The sequence below is a fragment of the Erithacus rubecula genome (genome assembly GCF_903797595.1).
Source record: "Erithacus rubecula genome assembly, chromosome: 3".
Lineage (NCBI taxonomy): Eukaryota > Metazoa > Chordata > Aves > Passeriformes > Muscicapidae > Erithacus > Erithacus rubecula.
In genome coordinates, this window is record NC_136689.1 from 128,736,178 (window position 1) to 128,750,258 (window position 14,081).

A 14,081-nucleotide genomic window follows, 5' to 3' on the forward strand; every position below is an offset into this window, starting at 1 on the left:
ACAGTGCAAGTCTGTCCTGGTATGAGACAAGAGCTGAGTTTCATCAGACTTGCAATTATTCAAACCCAAGAATAGACAGCTGTTTTAAAAAAAACAATTTCAGTTTCCAAACTGCACCCCACTGAGCCAGCATTTTTGTGTTGGATGAGCAACAGAGTCTGGAGCATTCCATATCCTAAAATCTGACAAATAACACAGAGGTGGATTCAGACGACATTCCTTGTTTTAATGAGACTCAGAGATTTAAGAAAGTTTTGACAGGCCCCAGGATTGCTTTCATACAAAATATTCCAGTTGTGCAGGAGCAGAATCTCACCAATTGTTATCTTGAGACTTGCTGAAACTTCTTGGTGGGTTATTCCAGGCAGGCCAGGATGTAAGGAATTGCTGTGCAGCTGCCTTCACCCTGTCACAGCACTATTATTCCACAGTTGCAGACATCTGCTTCAAGCAGACACAGCTGATTCAGAGAGGAAGGCAGCAATGCAGGACACAGGAGAGATGTTCAACAGGAGAGATGTTGGCAGGGTTTATTGTCTCTACATTCTTTCCTCAAAATACCAGATCAACTCACAGTGTCAAAGAAGCCTGCTGAACTAAATTTCTCCCAGATCATAAATATAAAAAATAAAGGATAGATTCCTTCCTAGGAACACAAGTTCATACCTTTAATTATTTTCTTTTCTAAAACCAAGTAAAAAGCCAGACACATTTTCATAAACTACAAAGGTAATACAGCAGGCAGGAGTCACTCTGATCACATTAGCTATAATTCCTTTGTAAAATCCATGAAGACCTTCTTTCCTTTAAAGAAAAAAATTGGCTTTAATTAATGTCTTTTAACAGCAAAAAAAATCATAGAACAAAGCCTGGCATTTTATTTCCTCCCACTCCCATTGACAGATGGTTAGAAATAATAATGTCAGAGTGTTTAAAGTGCATCAAATATTAACCCATCATTTTCTACATATAATAGCATTATGTAGATCATTTATTTAGCCTAGGCTTTGAGTGTTTTGTGGGTATTATCTAAGTAGAAGGCAATTAACTATCTTTATTCCTTCTACAAGAACTGGCTGAACAACTAAGAAAAGTCAGCATTCATTTTTTGAGAGTTTAAGCACCCCCTCCAGAATTTTGATTCTACTGGCCAATAAAAGAGACTCTAATTTGACCCAATTGGAACCTGTGTGATATACCAGGGCTGTTGAAAAGTCAGAGACATTAAATCTCAGCTCTTTAGGTGTAGACCTCACAGGTCTAGGACACCTGGAAGGGTGAGTAAACAGAGATCCTGAGAAATGCCTGGGTGTGGTTTATACTAAGTCACATTTATTTCATCATGAGCACAGTAGTGGCTCCAGATTGGCTGCACTACACTCCACCAGAACTAATAAGCCTTCCTATAGCCTGCAGCACTGAAGGGCACAGCACTGACACATCAGAGCTATTTTTGCTCTGAACTGTCTCCAGTGGAAATGGCTGTACTGCCTCAGAATCAGGGGTGCTCCTGGGACAACACAGCCTCAGTCACTTATTGCCCAGGACTCCATCCTCATCTCTCCAGCAACATGCTGCAACCCAGCACTGCCCAAAGCAATGGATGCTCATGAAGAGTGGCCACCCTCAGTAACTACACAGGTCTGTGTGAGAACTCTCCCCTGCACTGTGGAGCTCAGGGAAGAGCTCAGGGAAGGCTTGTGAGAAGACATGAACAGGTGTGAGGTCACAGGTCTCCAAAGGAAGCTGGAACTAGACCACAAGTGCAGTCAGGCCCCAGGGTAACCCAGGGACATCAGTATAATCAGCTCTGGCTAGCTCACTTCACCTTGCCAGCAATTTGGATTAGCCACATTTCACAGCAGCACAATACTCCTGTCCCATGTGATAAGCTAAAGCAGTTCAAGTTCATTTAGTGTCTCAAACTGGCCATGACAATGTTGTTCTTTAGCCTGTGAAATTTGCTGGAGAAGAGAGAAGGCAGACAGAACAAACAAGAGAAACCTGCAGGGGGGCATTGACTCTCTCCTATCCCCTCCTCTCTCCTCAGCTTACTGCTGTTGGTGGCATCTTGCACAGTATGACTTTGTACAAATAACACTTTGTTTGTTCTGAACTGTACTGGCTCTGCAAGTCAGCACAGAAGGCAGTAAAGGTAGCTCTGACTCTGTAAAACTCAGTTTCCAACAGGCAGAATTTTGATTTTGCACACCTACCTCCACGTCCTGCGGATCACATCAAACACCCCAGAGTACGTGTTATGCTGGTCTTGAAGACGAGCTCGCACAACTTGATAGGGATATGTTGCTACCACAGCAAATATTTTGGATACAGCTGCCATCATTATGTATTCCACAGTGTTCTAAAAGCAACAAAAAATGACAGGCTTGCCTCAGGTATGGTTTAAATTAGCCAAAATCTTATTTGATTTTAAAATGTACAACCAAACGAGATTTTTTCCCCCTTACAATACAACACATTAAAAGAAATTAATTGTGTCAGTGTTTACTACATGCAGTGTTACAAGTAATTGACTGTAAAAAATATATTGTACCTTCTCATTTCCATCAAGAGAAACACTTCTTCCTAAAGTAGCTACCTTTGCCCAACTTGCACCCAGTTTTCCAGGATTTAATACCACCCCCTCTGGGTCCAACACTTTGTACATTTGGCTGCTATTTTAACTTGACAAATGGAATAACTTCTATTTATTTACATGCCCCAACATAATTTTATTCTCAAGCATCATACCAATTTTGAATCTGATACTCTATTTCTATACTTGTTGTATCTCTCTTTCAAATCCTCATAAGCCATGAACTGAAGTGCTCCATGAGATGTTCCAAACAGACCAGGCACAAATCCCTAAAGAAATGATAGAACAAGGTTAAAGGGCAATGCACAAAACCTAAACAACTTGGCAGGGTACAGCTCACACACCTACATTTGTCCCTCCTTAATGTGCAGACTGTGCCTGCCCAGCTGCTGCAGTCTGACTCAGGTATTCTTAAAGGCAGGCATCACACAGACACTTAAACGCTACTTTTCTGACATACAGCCTAAAGTCACCAATGAGTCACTGAGATAAGACAAGTGGCCAGGGACTCCACCTGACAGAGCACAAGCTGGTAACACAGATTAGGACTGCAAGATCACAAATCAAGCTGTGGTCTTGCAAATGTGCTGCTCAATGCCTGCCCCTCTGCACAGACTGGCACTGAGGGGTCTGGCTTCCACCTGAGATTGGCAACACAATGACAGATGATGGCAACTCAGAGAAGGGCCATCAGGAGCAGAGGTACAAACAATTGTGACTGAGCCCAGGAAATAGATATGTATGTGTTTGCATGTGTGTCTCCACATAAATGTGTACGTACGAGATATATATTTCTATACTAAAAATGTTTGTGTCTATAGAAAATCTTTTTTGTTGGAAAAGACCTTTAATATTACCAAGTCCAACCATAAACCTGACACTGCCATGTCCACCACCACACCATGTCCCTGTGGGAGAAGAGAGTGAGATGCTCCAGCACTGTCCTTCTTACATACACAAACACATGAAAATATACATCCACATTCAGCTTCAAAAAAGTTAAATGAAGGGGGAAAGCAGGCACTTTGTGAAGTGCCTCCACAAGAATGAGAAGGCAGGAGCAGGACTAGCTCCATTAAAATGAGCTGCCAGATGCATGGGTTCTGAAAAGCAGTAATTCTCTTTTTGAAGACATAAATAAATGGGAGATTAATTATCTTGGCCAGAAAGGGGCTCAAAAGCTTCCTGCAAACTGTTGGGGGACAAATAAGGGACTAAGTGATCAAAACGTGGTTAAAAGCACTCAAAGAAACAAAGTTAGAAAAAAAAAAAAGCTGAACAATTTCATTTCCTATGATCTATTCAGGCAAGAAAAAGGAATTTTAAAATGTGCCCAGATGCCAAACTCTGTGTTAGAGTAAAAAGGAAGCCCAAAATGTTGGATAAAGACTTATCAATATACAATCAAAAACCTAGAGAAGGTGAAAAAGAGAAAGGATCCCAGAAGGAGTCCACTGAATTAGTGTTAACAAGTCCAAATAACAAAACTCCTAAATTGCAGAAAACCCCCCCAACAACTAGAAGAACAGCAGGCATAAAAATTGAATGGATAATATACAAAATACCACTTCAGGGATCATCTTTCCAAATTTTCCAAATGCTATGTATAGATTTCTAAAGTTTTTCAGTCACTCAGAAAATTATTTTTTAGAATTTCTTTAATACATAAGCATAAATTTCTTCTCACAGTAGGAAATAATGGTCATGAACTCACCATCAGTGACCACAAACTGATGAAATGCATTAAGAGCTAGTGAAAATCCCAGAAAAAAGCTTCCCCAAATGAGAACAAGTGGAATTAATCCACCTATCTGTATTTTGTCAGCTGTAAGCACAAAGTGAAGTTTGAAGCCGAAGGGCCTCAACAGAAGGAAAAGGACAACTTTGGTTTTCAGAAATTCTGGATTAGAGAAGAAAATAAAATATAAAAAACAGAAGGAGCAGAAAAAAATTATTAAAAATGTCAAAGAAAAAATTGCCTGGGTCGGCAAAAAATAGGAACAGTACAAAACTCATGGACAGTGATAGCAGGGAAAATCTTCACAAACATCTCCAGTGATTAGACAGTAAAACCAATAAAAGACAGTGGAAGTAATTGTTCTCCACTTGGAAAGAATTAGAAGGATGTATTTATTTCATAGAAGAATGAGGTAATACTTTCCCTGCCAACAAAAGAAGAATGTTGAACAACCTTTAAGAGGGCTAAACTCTTAAATTTAAGCCAGAAGACTTGGATAACTTGTACCCAAGAGCCCTAAAGCATCTACTGGTTGTACTTCATAAACAAATACCAACATGCTTTAAGTCTTGTGCTGATGAGAAAAGCTTCCAAAGACTGAGAGACTTTTAATGTTGGGCCAATATTAAAAAATGCAAGAAGGGAGTGAGACAACTGTCAGCCAATGTGCCTCAGGAAAATAGGAGCTGACCCAGTTTCTGCTGATCTTAGAAAACAATGTATTCTTATGGAAAATGTTTCAAGGCAAAACTGATTTTTTCATAGCACTGAAATATCTTGGATTAGAAAGTTTTTGAAACATATTCTATTTTCTTAATCTTAGAATAATTTAATACAAAATTCTTTCTTGCCACAAAATTTGATCCATAATATGACTGTACATTTTATAATAACTTCATGTATTTCTTGTTATTTTTTACTTTAATATTTGAAATATATCTTTAGAAGATTTTGGCCATGAAGGCATGACAAAGTGAATGGTTTCTCAAAGAAGTCCTGCTTGAATTCTCTTTTAAAGGATTAGAACAGTAGACCAAATTAAATATGTAATTAGAAATTTAAATGGGATGTAATTTTGAGCAGCAGGGAGTGGGAATAAAGAAATATTATAAAGTTGGCTTAAAATGTTTTAAGTGCTGAAAATCTGTGACAAGAATAAAATGTCCTGTTGGTGTTTCAAAGTTGGTGTAGAACCTGCAACTTAAGTTAAAATCAAGATGACCAAATCTCAACACATTTTGCTGTGTACAAGTACAAAGATATAGAAAGCTTACAAGCTTCATATTTACAAAAAGAAAAATAACATAAGCAAAAGCTTTGCAAAATAGAGACCCAAGTGCCTTAGTTATTGAGGAGCCAGAAAAAGTACTTCAGCCCAAGAGCACAGAATCCTGCCTACCAAAGGTGAAATAACAACACAGAAGTGTCCAAATATATTTCACTTGCTAAAAAGCACACGTTACTGTTATGACTTTTGCTGTTGTCAGCATACTTCATTATTATTCTCAGTCTTGATGAACCTGGATTTTACTTCAATCTCCTTAAATCTTCTACATTTCCTGTGTATTTTATTCCTGTTCATTAAGCATTGCTCTATTTCTAACTGCTGGTTCTACATCATCAATAAAAGAGAATAAAAAATGCACATACAGAAATATGGAGGCCATGAAGGATATCAGTTGCATTCCTGACTGATATCTCAGTAGTTAGTCACTCTAGACTACACATCCAATAGTTTCACAAGAGCTCAGAGGTATTTTATGTTTTCCTAAAATCACCAATCCTACAATCTTACAACTATTTTACCATGTTTGGTCATTCTCTTATGCTTGAAAAGAACAACAGCACTCATAACATGAAGATGGTTGTATGACATTGAACTTCACAGCAAAGTGATTTTTAGAGCTCAGATCTCCAGCAGATCCATGGGTGTGTTCAAAGTACATAACCCCAAGCTGTTTTTTAATCCAGCCTGGTGTGCAGCAGAGCAGCTCTGTCCCCAGTCATAAGGGGATGGAGGCCAAAAGACAAAGCCCAATGGATGGAGGGTGTGGAAGATTACTGACTGGATGATTACTAGGATAATGAGTGAGGGAGAATCCTCCTGCCTGTTTAGAACTGGGCCAAGTTCAAGAGGAACAACTTACTGAGAAACCCAGATTCAGACAAACTAAACTATATTTGATGAACAATCAATACCCAGCAGAGTTAATAAAGACAGCTTTGATCCCTGCTAGAAAGATTGATGTAGCCTGACATTACCAGTTTGCACCTCAAAGGACTGAAAGGATTTGCTCAGATCAGTTACAGCATCTGTGCAATAAAGAGCAATACTGAATTGCTTGATCAGAATTACCATTCTTTAGAAGACAAATATCAGAAAGAAACTACTTCCCTGTTTTATTTCCAACTCTATCTGAGACAGTTGTTCTGTTTGAGATCCCTTCATTTACTCTAAGGTGATCCCCTCAGATCCCCTTATCTGCTATAAGGAATGCTGCATGAAATGAAGATTATGAGAAAAAGAAGACAATTGTGTGTACTACAACTCCTGTGACTCAGGGTAACTAACAAAGCTTTAGCTGTACAATTTCAAACAGAGAAAGAAAAATAAAAACTCATCCAAACACTGAAATGGAGGAACACTAAAACATGTACAAGTCAAAGAGCCACCTGAAGAGGTGCCTTTTCCAGCAGTATAGACAAGGTTGAGAGAGTTCTAACATCAAATGGAAGTTGCTCAGTGTGCACACTTATGTAGGTCACTCAGGACCTATTTAGGTCACCTTCTTTGCAGATTTAAGCAAGTAATTTGCTCTTTCAAAGGAAGCAGCTGCTTTAGTCCCACACTTGCAGATTAACACTACAAAGAAGTGTCTAGTGCCAAAGGCGACACATGCTACAGGCACGAATAATCTGAAAAGAAGGGTGGAAGGACATCTTAAAACCTAACAGATCCAAGAAATCAGAACTTATCTACATGGAACAGAGCAGACATCCAGGCAGGCAAATCAGAAATCCTGACAATTTCAATTTAGGAATAAGTAAGGTGCCTTGTTCCTGGTGTCAGAAATTGGCATTCATTGCCATAAAGCACACAAGTCTCAGAGAATAGGAAAGATCACAATTTTCACTGAAAAGAAAAGAAACTAATTTTTAGTAATCAGGACAATTTCTAAGAGAAAGTGGTCATGTTCCCTATCCCTGGCAGTGATCAAGGCCAGGTTGGATGAGGCTCTGAGCAGCCTGAGCTAGTAGATGTTCCTGCCCAAAGCAGGGGTGTTGGAACAAAAATATCTTAAAGATCCCTTCCAACCCAAGCCATTCTATGATTCTGCACCATTACTTGCAGGAGAAGAGCCAGACTGAAATAAAATAAGTTTCTTCACAAGTTCCAGGCACTGATGAATGCATCTTGATGTCATGACCTGAAGGGAGGAGGAGGCAAAAAGCCCAAATCTTGTTGCCATCTGTTTCCCGAAATTAAAGGGAACAAAAAACCCACTCACATGCAGACCGTATTTAGAAGTCTGCAAATTTAATGTATCCAGAGCTGACAGATTACAGACACCAATAACCAGAGGGCAAATAAACAGTTGTGAAACCATACATTGTGGAAGAAAAAATTAGCAAATACTTTAGTATGTTATCTTCCAGAAGATGTTAGAAATACAGAGATAAGGGATAAAATGCAAGGAAGTGCTACCAGCAACATAGGTTACATTGTTGCTGCCCTGCTTATCCAAATTTTAATTATAGGAAGATTCAAAACAATTACAAAGCAGTTCATCAAGAGTATAATGGCTTTTTTTCTGACTAAGCCTTTTTGCTGCAGTTCTTCAGTGGGAAAGACTCACAGAATGAAAGTGAGCTATTAAAATTTTTTTTTAGACAAATATTTAGAAGTCTCACCATGCTACTGGGTGGTGTCAGGCAATCCTGGAAATTTTCTTAAATGTGATTACCTTATATAAGCCACGTATGCCCTCTGTCTTGTATATCTTTATAAGAGCATCAACCATTCCCCTGTATTGCCGCTTGGATGGATCCACGCCAGCGTTATATTGTAGCACAAGTCGAGTCTTGGTTACCCATACTGGGTTTGTAATGCACAGAGTCATGGCTCCTGAGAACACACAAGTTACACTCTTTGTTAGCCAACTTCACAGATTGTCCCAGTTAGCTCAATCCAATATAACACAGACTTCCACAATGACAAAACTACTTCTCCTACCAGAGTACTCATATTGTTTAAAACAGGTGAAATGTATGACCTCTATTGCTCCCTTTCTCTCCCTTCAAAACCCACAGTGAAGTCCAATTCACTCCTGCTGGGGGTACTTGTGCAGGACACATGTATTTTTTGCATATTCCTAGTATAGCCCCTTTTTTGCTTCATATTTCAGTTAGTAGTATAATCTGAAGTAGACGGGAAATGTAATTTCTTCATATACCACTGATTATCCAAGTTATTTTTCATATACAATAATTCAAAACTTAATGTACACATCAGTGATGAGGAATTTGCTTAATAATATTAACAGGTTGATAGCAATAACCTGTTACAGCTTTGTAGGTTATTAAAAATACCATTGTAGCCGAATCCATTACTGTATTTCAGGTCAAACAATATGCCTTATATTTAAAAATTAAATGAATGCTACAAAATCCTAGTAAAAAGTTTTCCAAATTGCCTGTATAGCACGTAGCAACAGGACAAGGGGAATTATTCAAACTGAAAGAGAGTAGGTTTAGATTAGATATGAGGTAGAAATTCTTTACTGTGATGGTGGTGAGGCACTGGAACAGGCTGCCCAGAGAAGCTGTGGATGCCCCATCTCTGGAAGTGTTCCAGGCCAGGCTGGATGGGGCTTTGAGCAACCTGGTCTATGGGAGGTGTCCCAGCCAGAGACAGATGGTTGACTATTTTTTTGATGGTAGATCATTTTTTTCAGGTCCCTTCCAACCCAAACCATTCCATGATTCAATTGGTTGCCCCCTTTCCAAGTGCCAAACTTTTAACAAGTTAACAATCTGACAGCAGCAGGTTTCTACATTTTGGGATCCAATACAGTACTGAATATGGAAAGTGCTTATACAGAATGAAAACAAGGACAAAAGACATTTTGACAACTGCTAATTCTGTACAAAACTGAAGGATCACAGTGACCCATCTATTTGTGCTAGACATCTTTGTTTTATTTACAGGCAACAAACTATTGCATTTGGACTGAAACACTTACACTTGCCACCTGTAAGCAAAAGCTGCCCTGACACAGAAAGGCAGGTAGCAGTATATGGAAAGGCTACAAGAGAACATTAATCTTTTCATTTAACCTCACCAGCCTCTGCAGCTGACACCAGGTGCTCGCTCGCACTGAGACTTTCCATCTTCCCCTCCTTCTTGTAAGCTTTGATGGCATTGTAACTGGAAAATACACAACATAATTTAGTAAAGGTGAAAACAGACCTACATCACAAAAAATCCAAGTCCAGAATGACATACCTGACTTAAGACCATGGTGGCACACAGCCTCTGAAGCAAAGGTATCCAAACTACCTTTGTTTAATTGAATAATTGGTCTCTGAGCAGTTGGCTCTTTAAAGTGAACTATGGCAATATACATTTAAATTGTATAATTAAACTGTCAGTATCAATGGGACTGCATATTAAAACCAATAAATTATATATTTAATATGTATTTATAAAATACATATTAATACAATGTAACATTACATGTTTATATGTAAATATATAATTCATACACATTATAACTATATGCTATATAATTACATATATAAAATATATAATAACGATATATACTATTATAAATTATAGAGTTACTATGTATTATATATAAAATAATCTACAAATATATAATTAATTAGTTAGAGATCAATAACTAACTCCTAAAATAAGTTTATTGGAAGCCACAGTGCTAGGTATCTACCCTCTAGCTTAGTAATACATTGAACTTTCTTCTCTTGATCCAGTTTGCAACCTTTGTGAATTAAGAAATTGTCAACAGAAGATGAAGTCTCAATAGTAATCTGCAGCAAAGCTTAAGGACTGAAGTACAACAACAGAGTCTAAATAACTGACAAGTGAGCTTTGCAAAGGCATGCCAGCTAACTAAACTGTCCCTAACTAAAATGTTCCAATTAATAGAGATAAGCAGTAAATCAGGCCATAGGAACACAGTTAATAAAGTAAATACTAAAAATGGACTTTAATAGCAAAGTCCATCAACTGACAAAAACAGTGAAAAACTGTCACTAAAATGATTAAAAAGAAACATTTAGCTTTCCACTAAAACTTCATGCTCTTTAACTTTTAAGAAGTCAGTTTAGATTCTTGTTTTTCACAAGGTTTTAAGAACAATGTAGTGGGACTTTTAGATAATTCTTTATGAATAATACCACTACCGTATTTTCACAACATCAAGGGAATGCACTGTACCAGACAAAGGAACAGGGCTCTTATTCAAATTGCTCAAATTCTAGAACAGCAAACCATAACAAACATTAACAGACCTGGACTAGCTAAGAGAATGACACGTTTGTAAGTTGCTTAGCACATTTTTGTACCTCACAAATAGGATGCTGTGTATATGTGAACATTACACTGTGCAGGGTGTGACACCTTTATGGTTCTACTTACAAGAAAAAGTAAAGTCCCCAGGAAGCCCCTGCTCCCACCATGTTTGGAGTTACCCCTTGATACAAGCCTCGAAGTCCTTCATGTTTCCAGACAGTGCTCATACAATGGAGAATCCCATTGTACTTGGGCCTCAGCTCCAATCCATCACTCACTACAAAAGAAAGAAATTATACTGAAAAACTTTCCAGGAGCCATAAAGTTCAACTGTTCAAGTCAGCACAGAAGTCTACAGCCTCTTAAGCAAGCAATAAATGAACATGCAACTTAACTGATTAACTGTATTATAAGAGTATTATTTCACAAGTTGAAGAGTTGGGGTGTACAGCTTTGTAAGTCTAGAGTTCAAGAAGTTAAGGAAAAATAAAAAGGGGGGGGGGGTAAGTCCCTAGCTCAGCAAGAGGAAAGTTCCTATTAATCTGATAAGGCTAAATAAATGCATTTTCATGCATTTTTGATGAGCAGGAGATTTGAAGATTTCTGTCTCTTCTTTTTAGCGCTCCAGCAATTTTGCATCATATGTCACATGATATGGGATCCTCAACCTGTTTCTCTAAGTTGTTTAGACAAGTCCCAAGTAACAACCCTTAATTTTAAATCTTCACTTTAAAATGTTCTATAAAGCAATGGGTCATGTCTTACTGATTCCCATGTCAGTTTTTACCAGAATACTCAAAGGTTTCTTCTCCCACCTACTAATTTAACAGCTAGATGTCCAAATATTCAGAAAATGTCACTTCAACAATAAAGAAAACACACAAGTTTTTGTCTGACAGATCATGTAGAACATGGATGCACACAAAACTTGGAGTGGTAACTACTATTGCTCCTACCATAACAGCAAGGGAGTAAGTTGAATATTGATGACATATGTGATATGGTCCATGGTGAGATGAAAAAAGATAACAGACATAAGCTGAAATATAGGAAATTCTGATCAGAACTTTTTATCCAGCACAGTGGCCAAATACTTGAACAAGTTGTCTGAAGAGCATCTTTGGAGCTACTCAAAATCCAGTACAGAAGACTGAACAAACTGACTTAAGCAGAGCTTATCTGAGTAGGGGGTGAACTCCTTAACTCTCTTCTGACCTAAATTACTCTACGATGCCAACATATCAGCAGCTTTCATTCCTAATACAGACATATGGCTAGACTGCAATTGCACTGAAAATTGATCTCAGAGTTTTACATGAAACGTAGTTTTTGTGTCCCCATCAAAATTAATCCTGGTAAACAGGCATTTCTGTTCAGTGCCACATTTATTATTCATTCCCCTTGAACTTTGTGTCTGGTACTGCACATTGTGACAGACTTCAGCATTAAAGACAAAATTATTTTGCTGAGTACAGTGTGACAAAGCCTCAACACCTTGACAACCACTCAAAACCAGACACAAACACCTCTTTTCTCCTTCCTGAATAAGTGTTGCTAGACCTTTCCCAAAGACTTTTGTGAAACTTTTTACCGTGCAGACACTAGATCAAGTTTATAAACATATTAAACAATATGGGAAACCAGAGACACAAATGCAAGTCTTTCTGTCAATGATGCTGCCAAGAATATTTATAACATTAATTTCTGGTATCAGCTCCTGCTCCCTGGTTGAAGACAAAACATAGGAATTGTTATTTTCAACCCAAAGAAGAATGTGAAAGTACGTGACCTCCAAAAGCCACCTAATCCAGACCTGTACTCAGACCAGATCTAATTAGATCTGGTTACTTAGGGACATGACCAGTTGACTCCTGAATGTCTCCATGGCTGAAGAGATTACAGCCTCTCTGGGCAACCTTTCCCAGTATTTGACCATCCTCACAATAAAATAACTAGAATTTTCCATGCTCACGCTTGTGCCTGTTCCTTTTTGGCCCACTGCCTGCAAGAATCTGGCTTTACCTTCTCTGTCTTCCAATAACATTGTCACAGACTGCAATTCTAGCTCCCCTCAGCTCTTCCTTTCTGATGCCAAACTGATGCTGCTCCGTCAGCCTGTTCTATGCCATGTGCTCCAGCCCCTTCACCAGCCTGCTGGCCTCCACTGGAATCACACCAGTGTGTCACTGCCTTGTCTGGGAGAGCCCCAAAGTGGACACAGTACTTCTGATCTAGTCCTACAAATAGAAATAGAGAGAAAAGAGCCCTTCTGCTGGCTTTTCATAATGCAGCACAGGATGTGCCCAACTAGGACATGCAATGCTTTACATTCTGTGAAATGTCTCTGCCATAGCTTGGCTTTGAGATCTTAGAACATCCGTGCGTCTATTTAAGAAAACCACCCCGCTGAAAGGGAATGTGATAAATGGTGTACAAGTTTCTCAAATAAGCAGAAAAGTCAACGGAAGTCACCATATCAAGAGAAGTCACTTGCAGAAAAACAACCTAGTTAAGAGTTTTCTGCAAAACAATACCGCTATTGTTAACCAAGGTTATTCCAAAACCACCGCTACACTCTGAGTGTTGGAAATCGGCGGTGAACTTTGAACGGGGGCTTGGGACAAGGCTGTCAGCAGCAGCAGCAGCGCTCCGGTGCCCTCTGCACTGCTGGTCACTGGTGGAAGGGGGAAGAGGCTGGCAGCGCTCTGCCCTGCCTGGGAGAAGCTCGGGACACAGCTCACAGCCCCTACCCGCGACAAGAGGGGAATAGCAGCGAACAGAATGGCACAGCAGGGAAGAGAACGGGACACCGTCCCTTTGGGCTTGCGGCCAGTTTATTCCAAGCCGCGGGGCTGCCCCGCCGGTACCGGGGCGGGCGGAGCGGGGCGGCACCGGGCACGGGCCGGGCCGGGCTCGGGCTCGCCGGTGCGTCTGTGGCGCAGGACAGCGGGGGCGGCGGGCCCGGCCTCACCTGCGAAGCGGATCTTGACGAGGTCCAGCGGGTGCAGCGCCAGGGTGGACAGGACGCCGCCGCTCATTCCCGCCGCCAGGTTCTCCAGCCGCACATGCCGGAGCACGGAGCGCGCCGGCGACTCCCGGTTCAGCGGCTCCCGGGTCAGCGGCTCCCGGGATAGCGGCTCCCGGGATAGCGGCTCGCGCGCCGCGCACGCGGGACCCGCGGCGCCCATCGCCGGCCGCGCGCGCGCAGGGGG

The 14,081-nt window shown here is 40.1% G+C and overlaps 1 protein-coding gene across 1 annotated transcript; it reads right to left on the bottom strand.

Moving 5' to 3' along the window:
* Positions 1–205: 205 nt before the first annotated feature.
* On the bottom strand, positions 206–14,072 carry SLC25A32 (solute carrier family 25 member 32). The gene is made up of 7 exons (XM_079301409.1): positions 13,841–14,072; positions 10,996–11,146; positions 9,677–9,762; positions 8,300–8,460; positions 2,752–2,865; positions 2,217–2,362; positions 206–804 (listed from the first exon to the last, which is right to left on the bottom strand). Exons 1-7 carry the CDS (start codon positions 14,055–14,057, stop codon positions 669–671), a joined length of 1,011 nt encoding a protein of 336 aa, XP_079157535.1. The 5' UTR covers positions 14,058–14,072; the 3' UTR covers positions 206–668.
* Between the last annotated feature and the right edge of the window lie 9 nt (positions 14,073–14,081).

What these genes read in the sequence shown, in the direction of transcription:
- SLC25A32 (XM_079301409.1), bottom strand. Translation starts at nt 14,057, where the DNA reads ATGGGCGCCGCGGGTCCCGCGTGCGCGGCGCGCGAGCCGCTATCCCGG. An exon ending in TGGGGACTTTACTTTTTCTT is followed by an intron (nt 9,763 to 10,995) that starts GTAAGTAGAACC and finishes TGTATTTTCCAG; the next exon opens with TTACAATGCCATCAAAGCTT. An exon ending in GCATACGTGGCTTATATAAG is followed by an intron (nt 2,866 to 8,299) that starts GTAATCACATTT and finishes TCATTTCTTTAG; the next exon opens with GGATTTGTGCCTGGTCTGTT.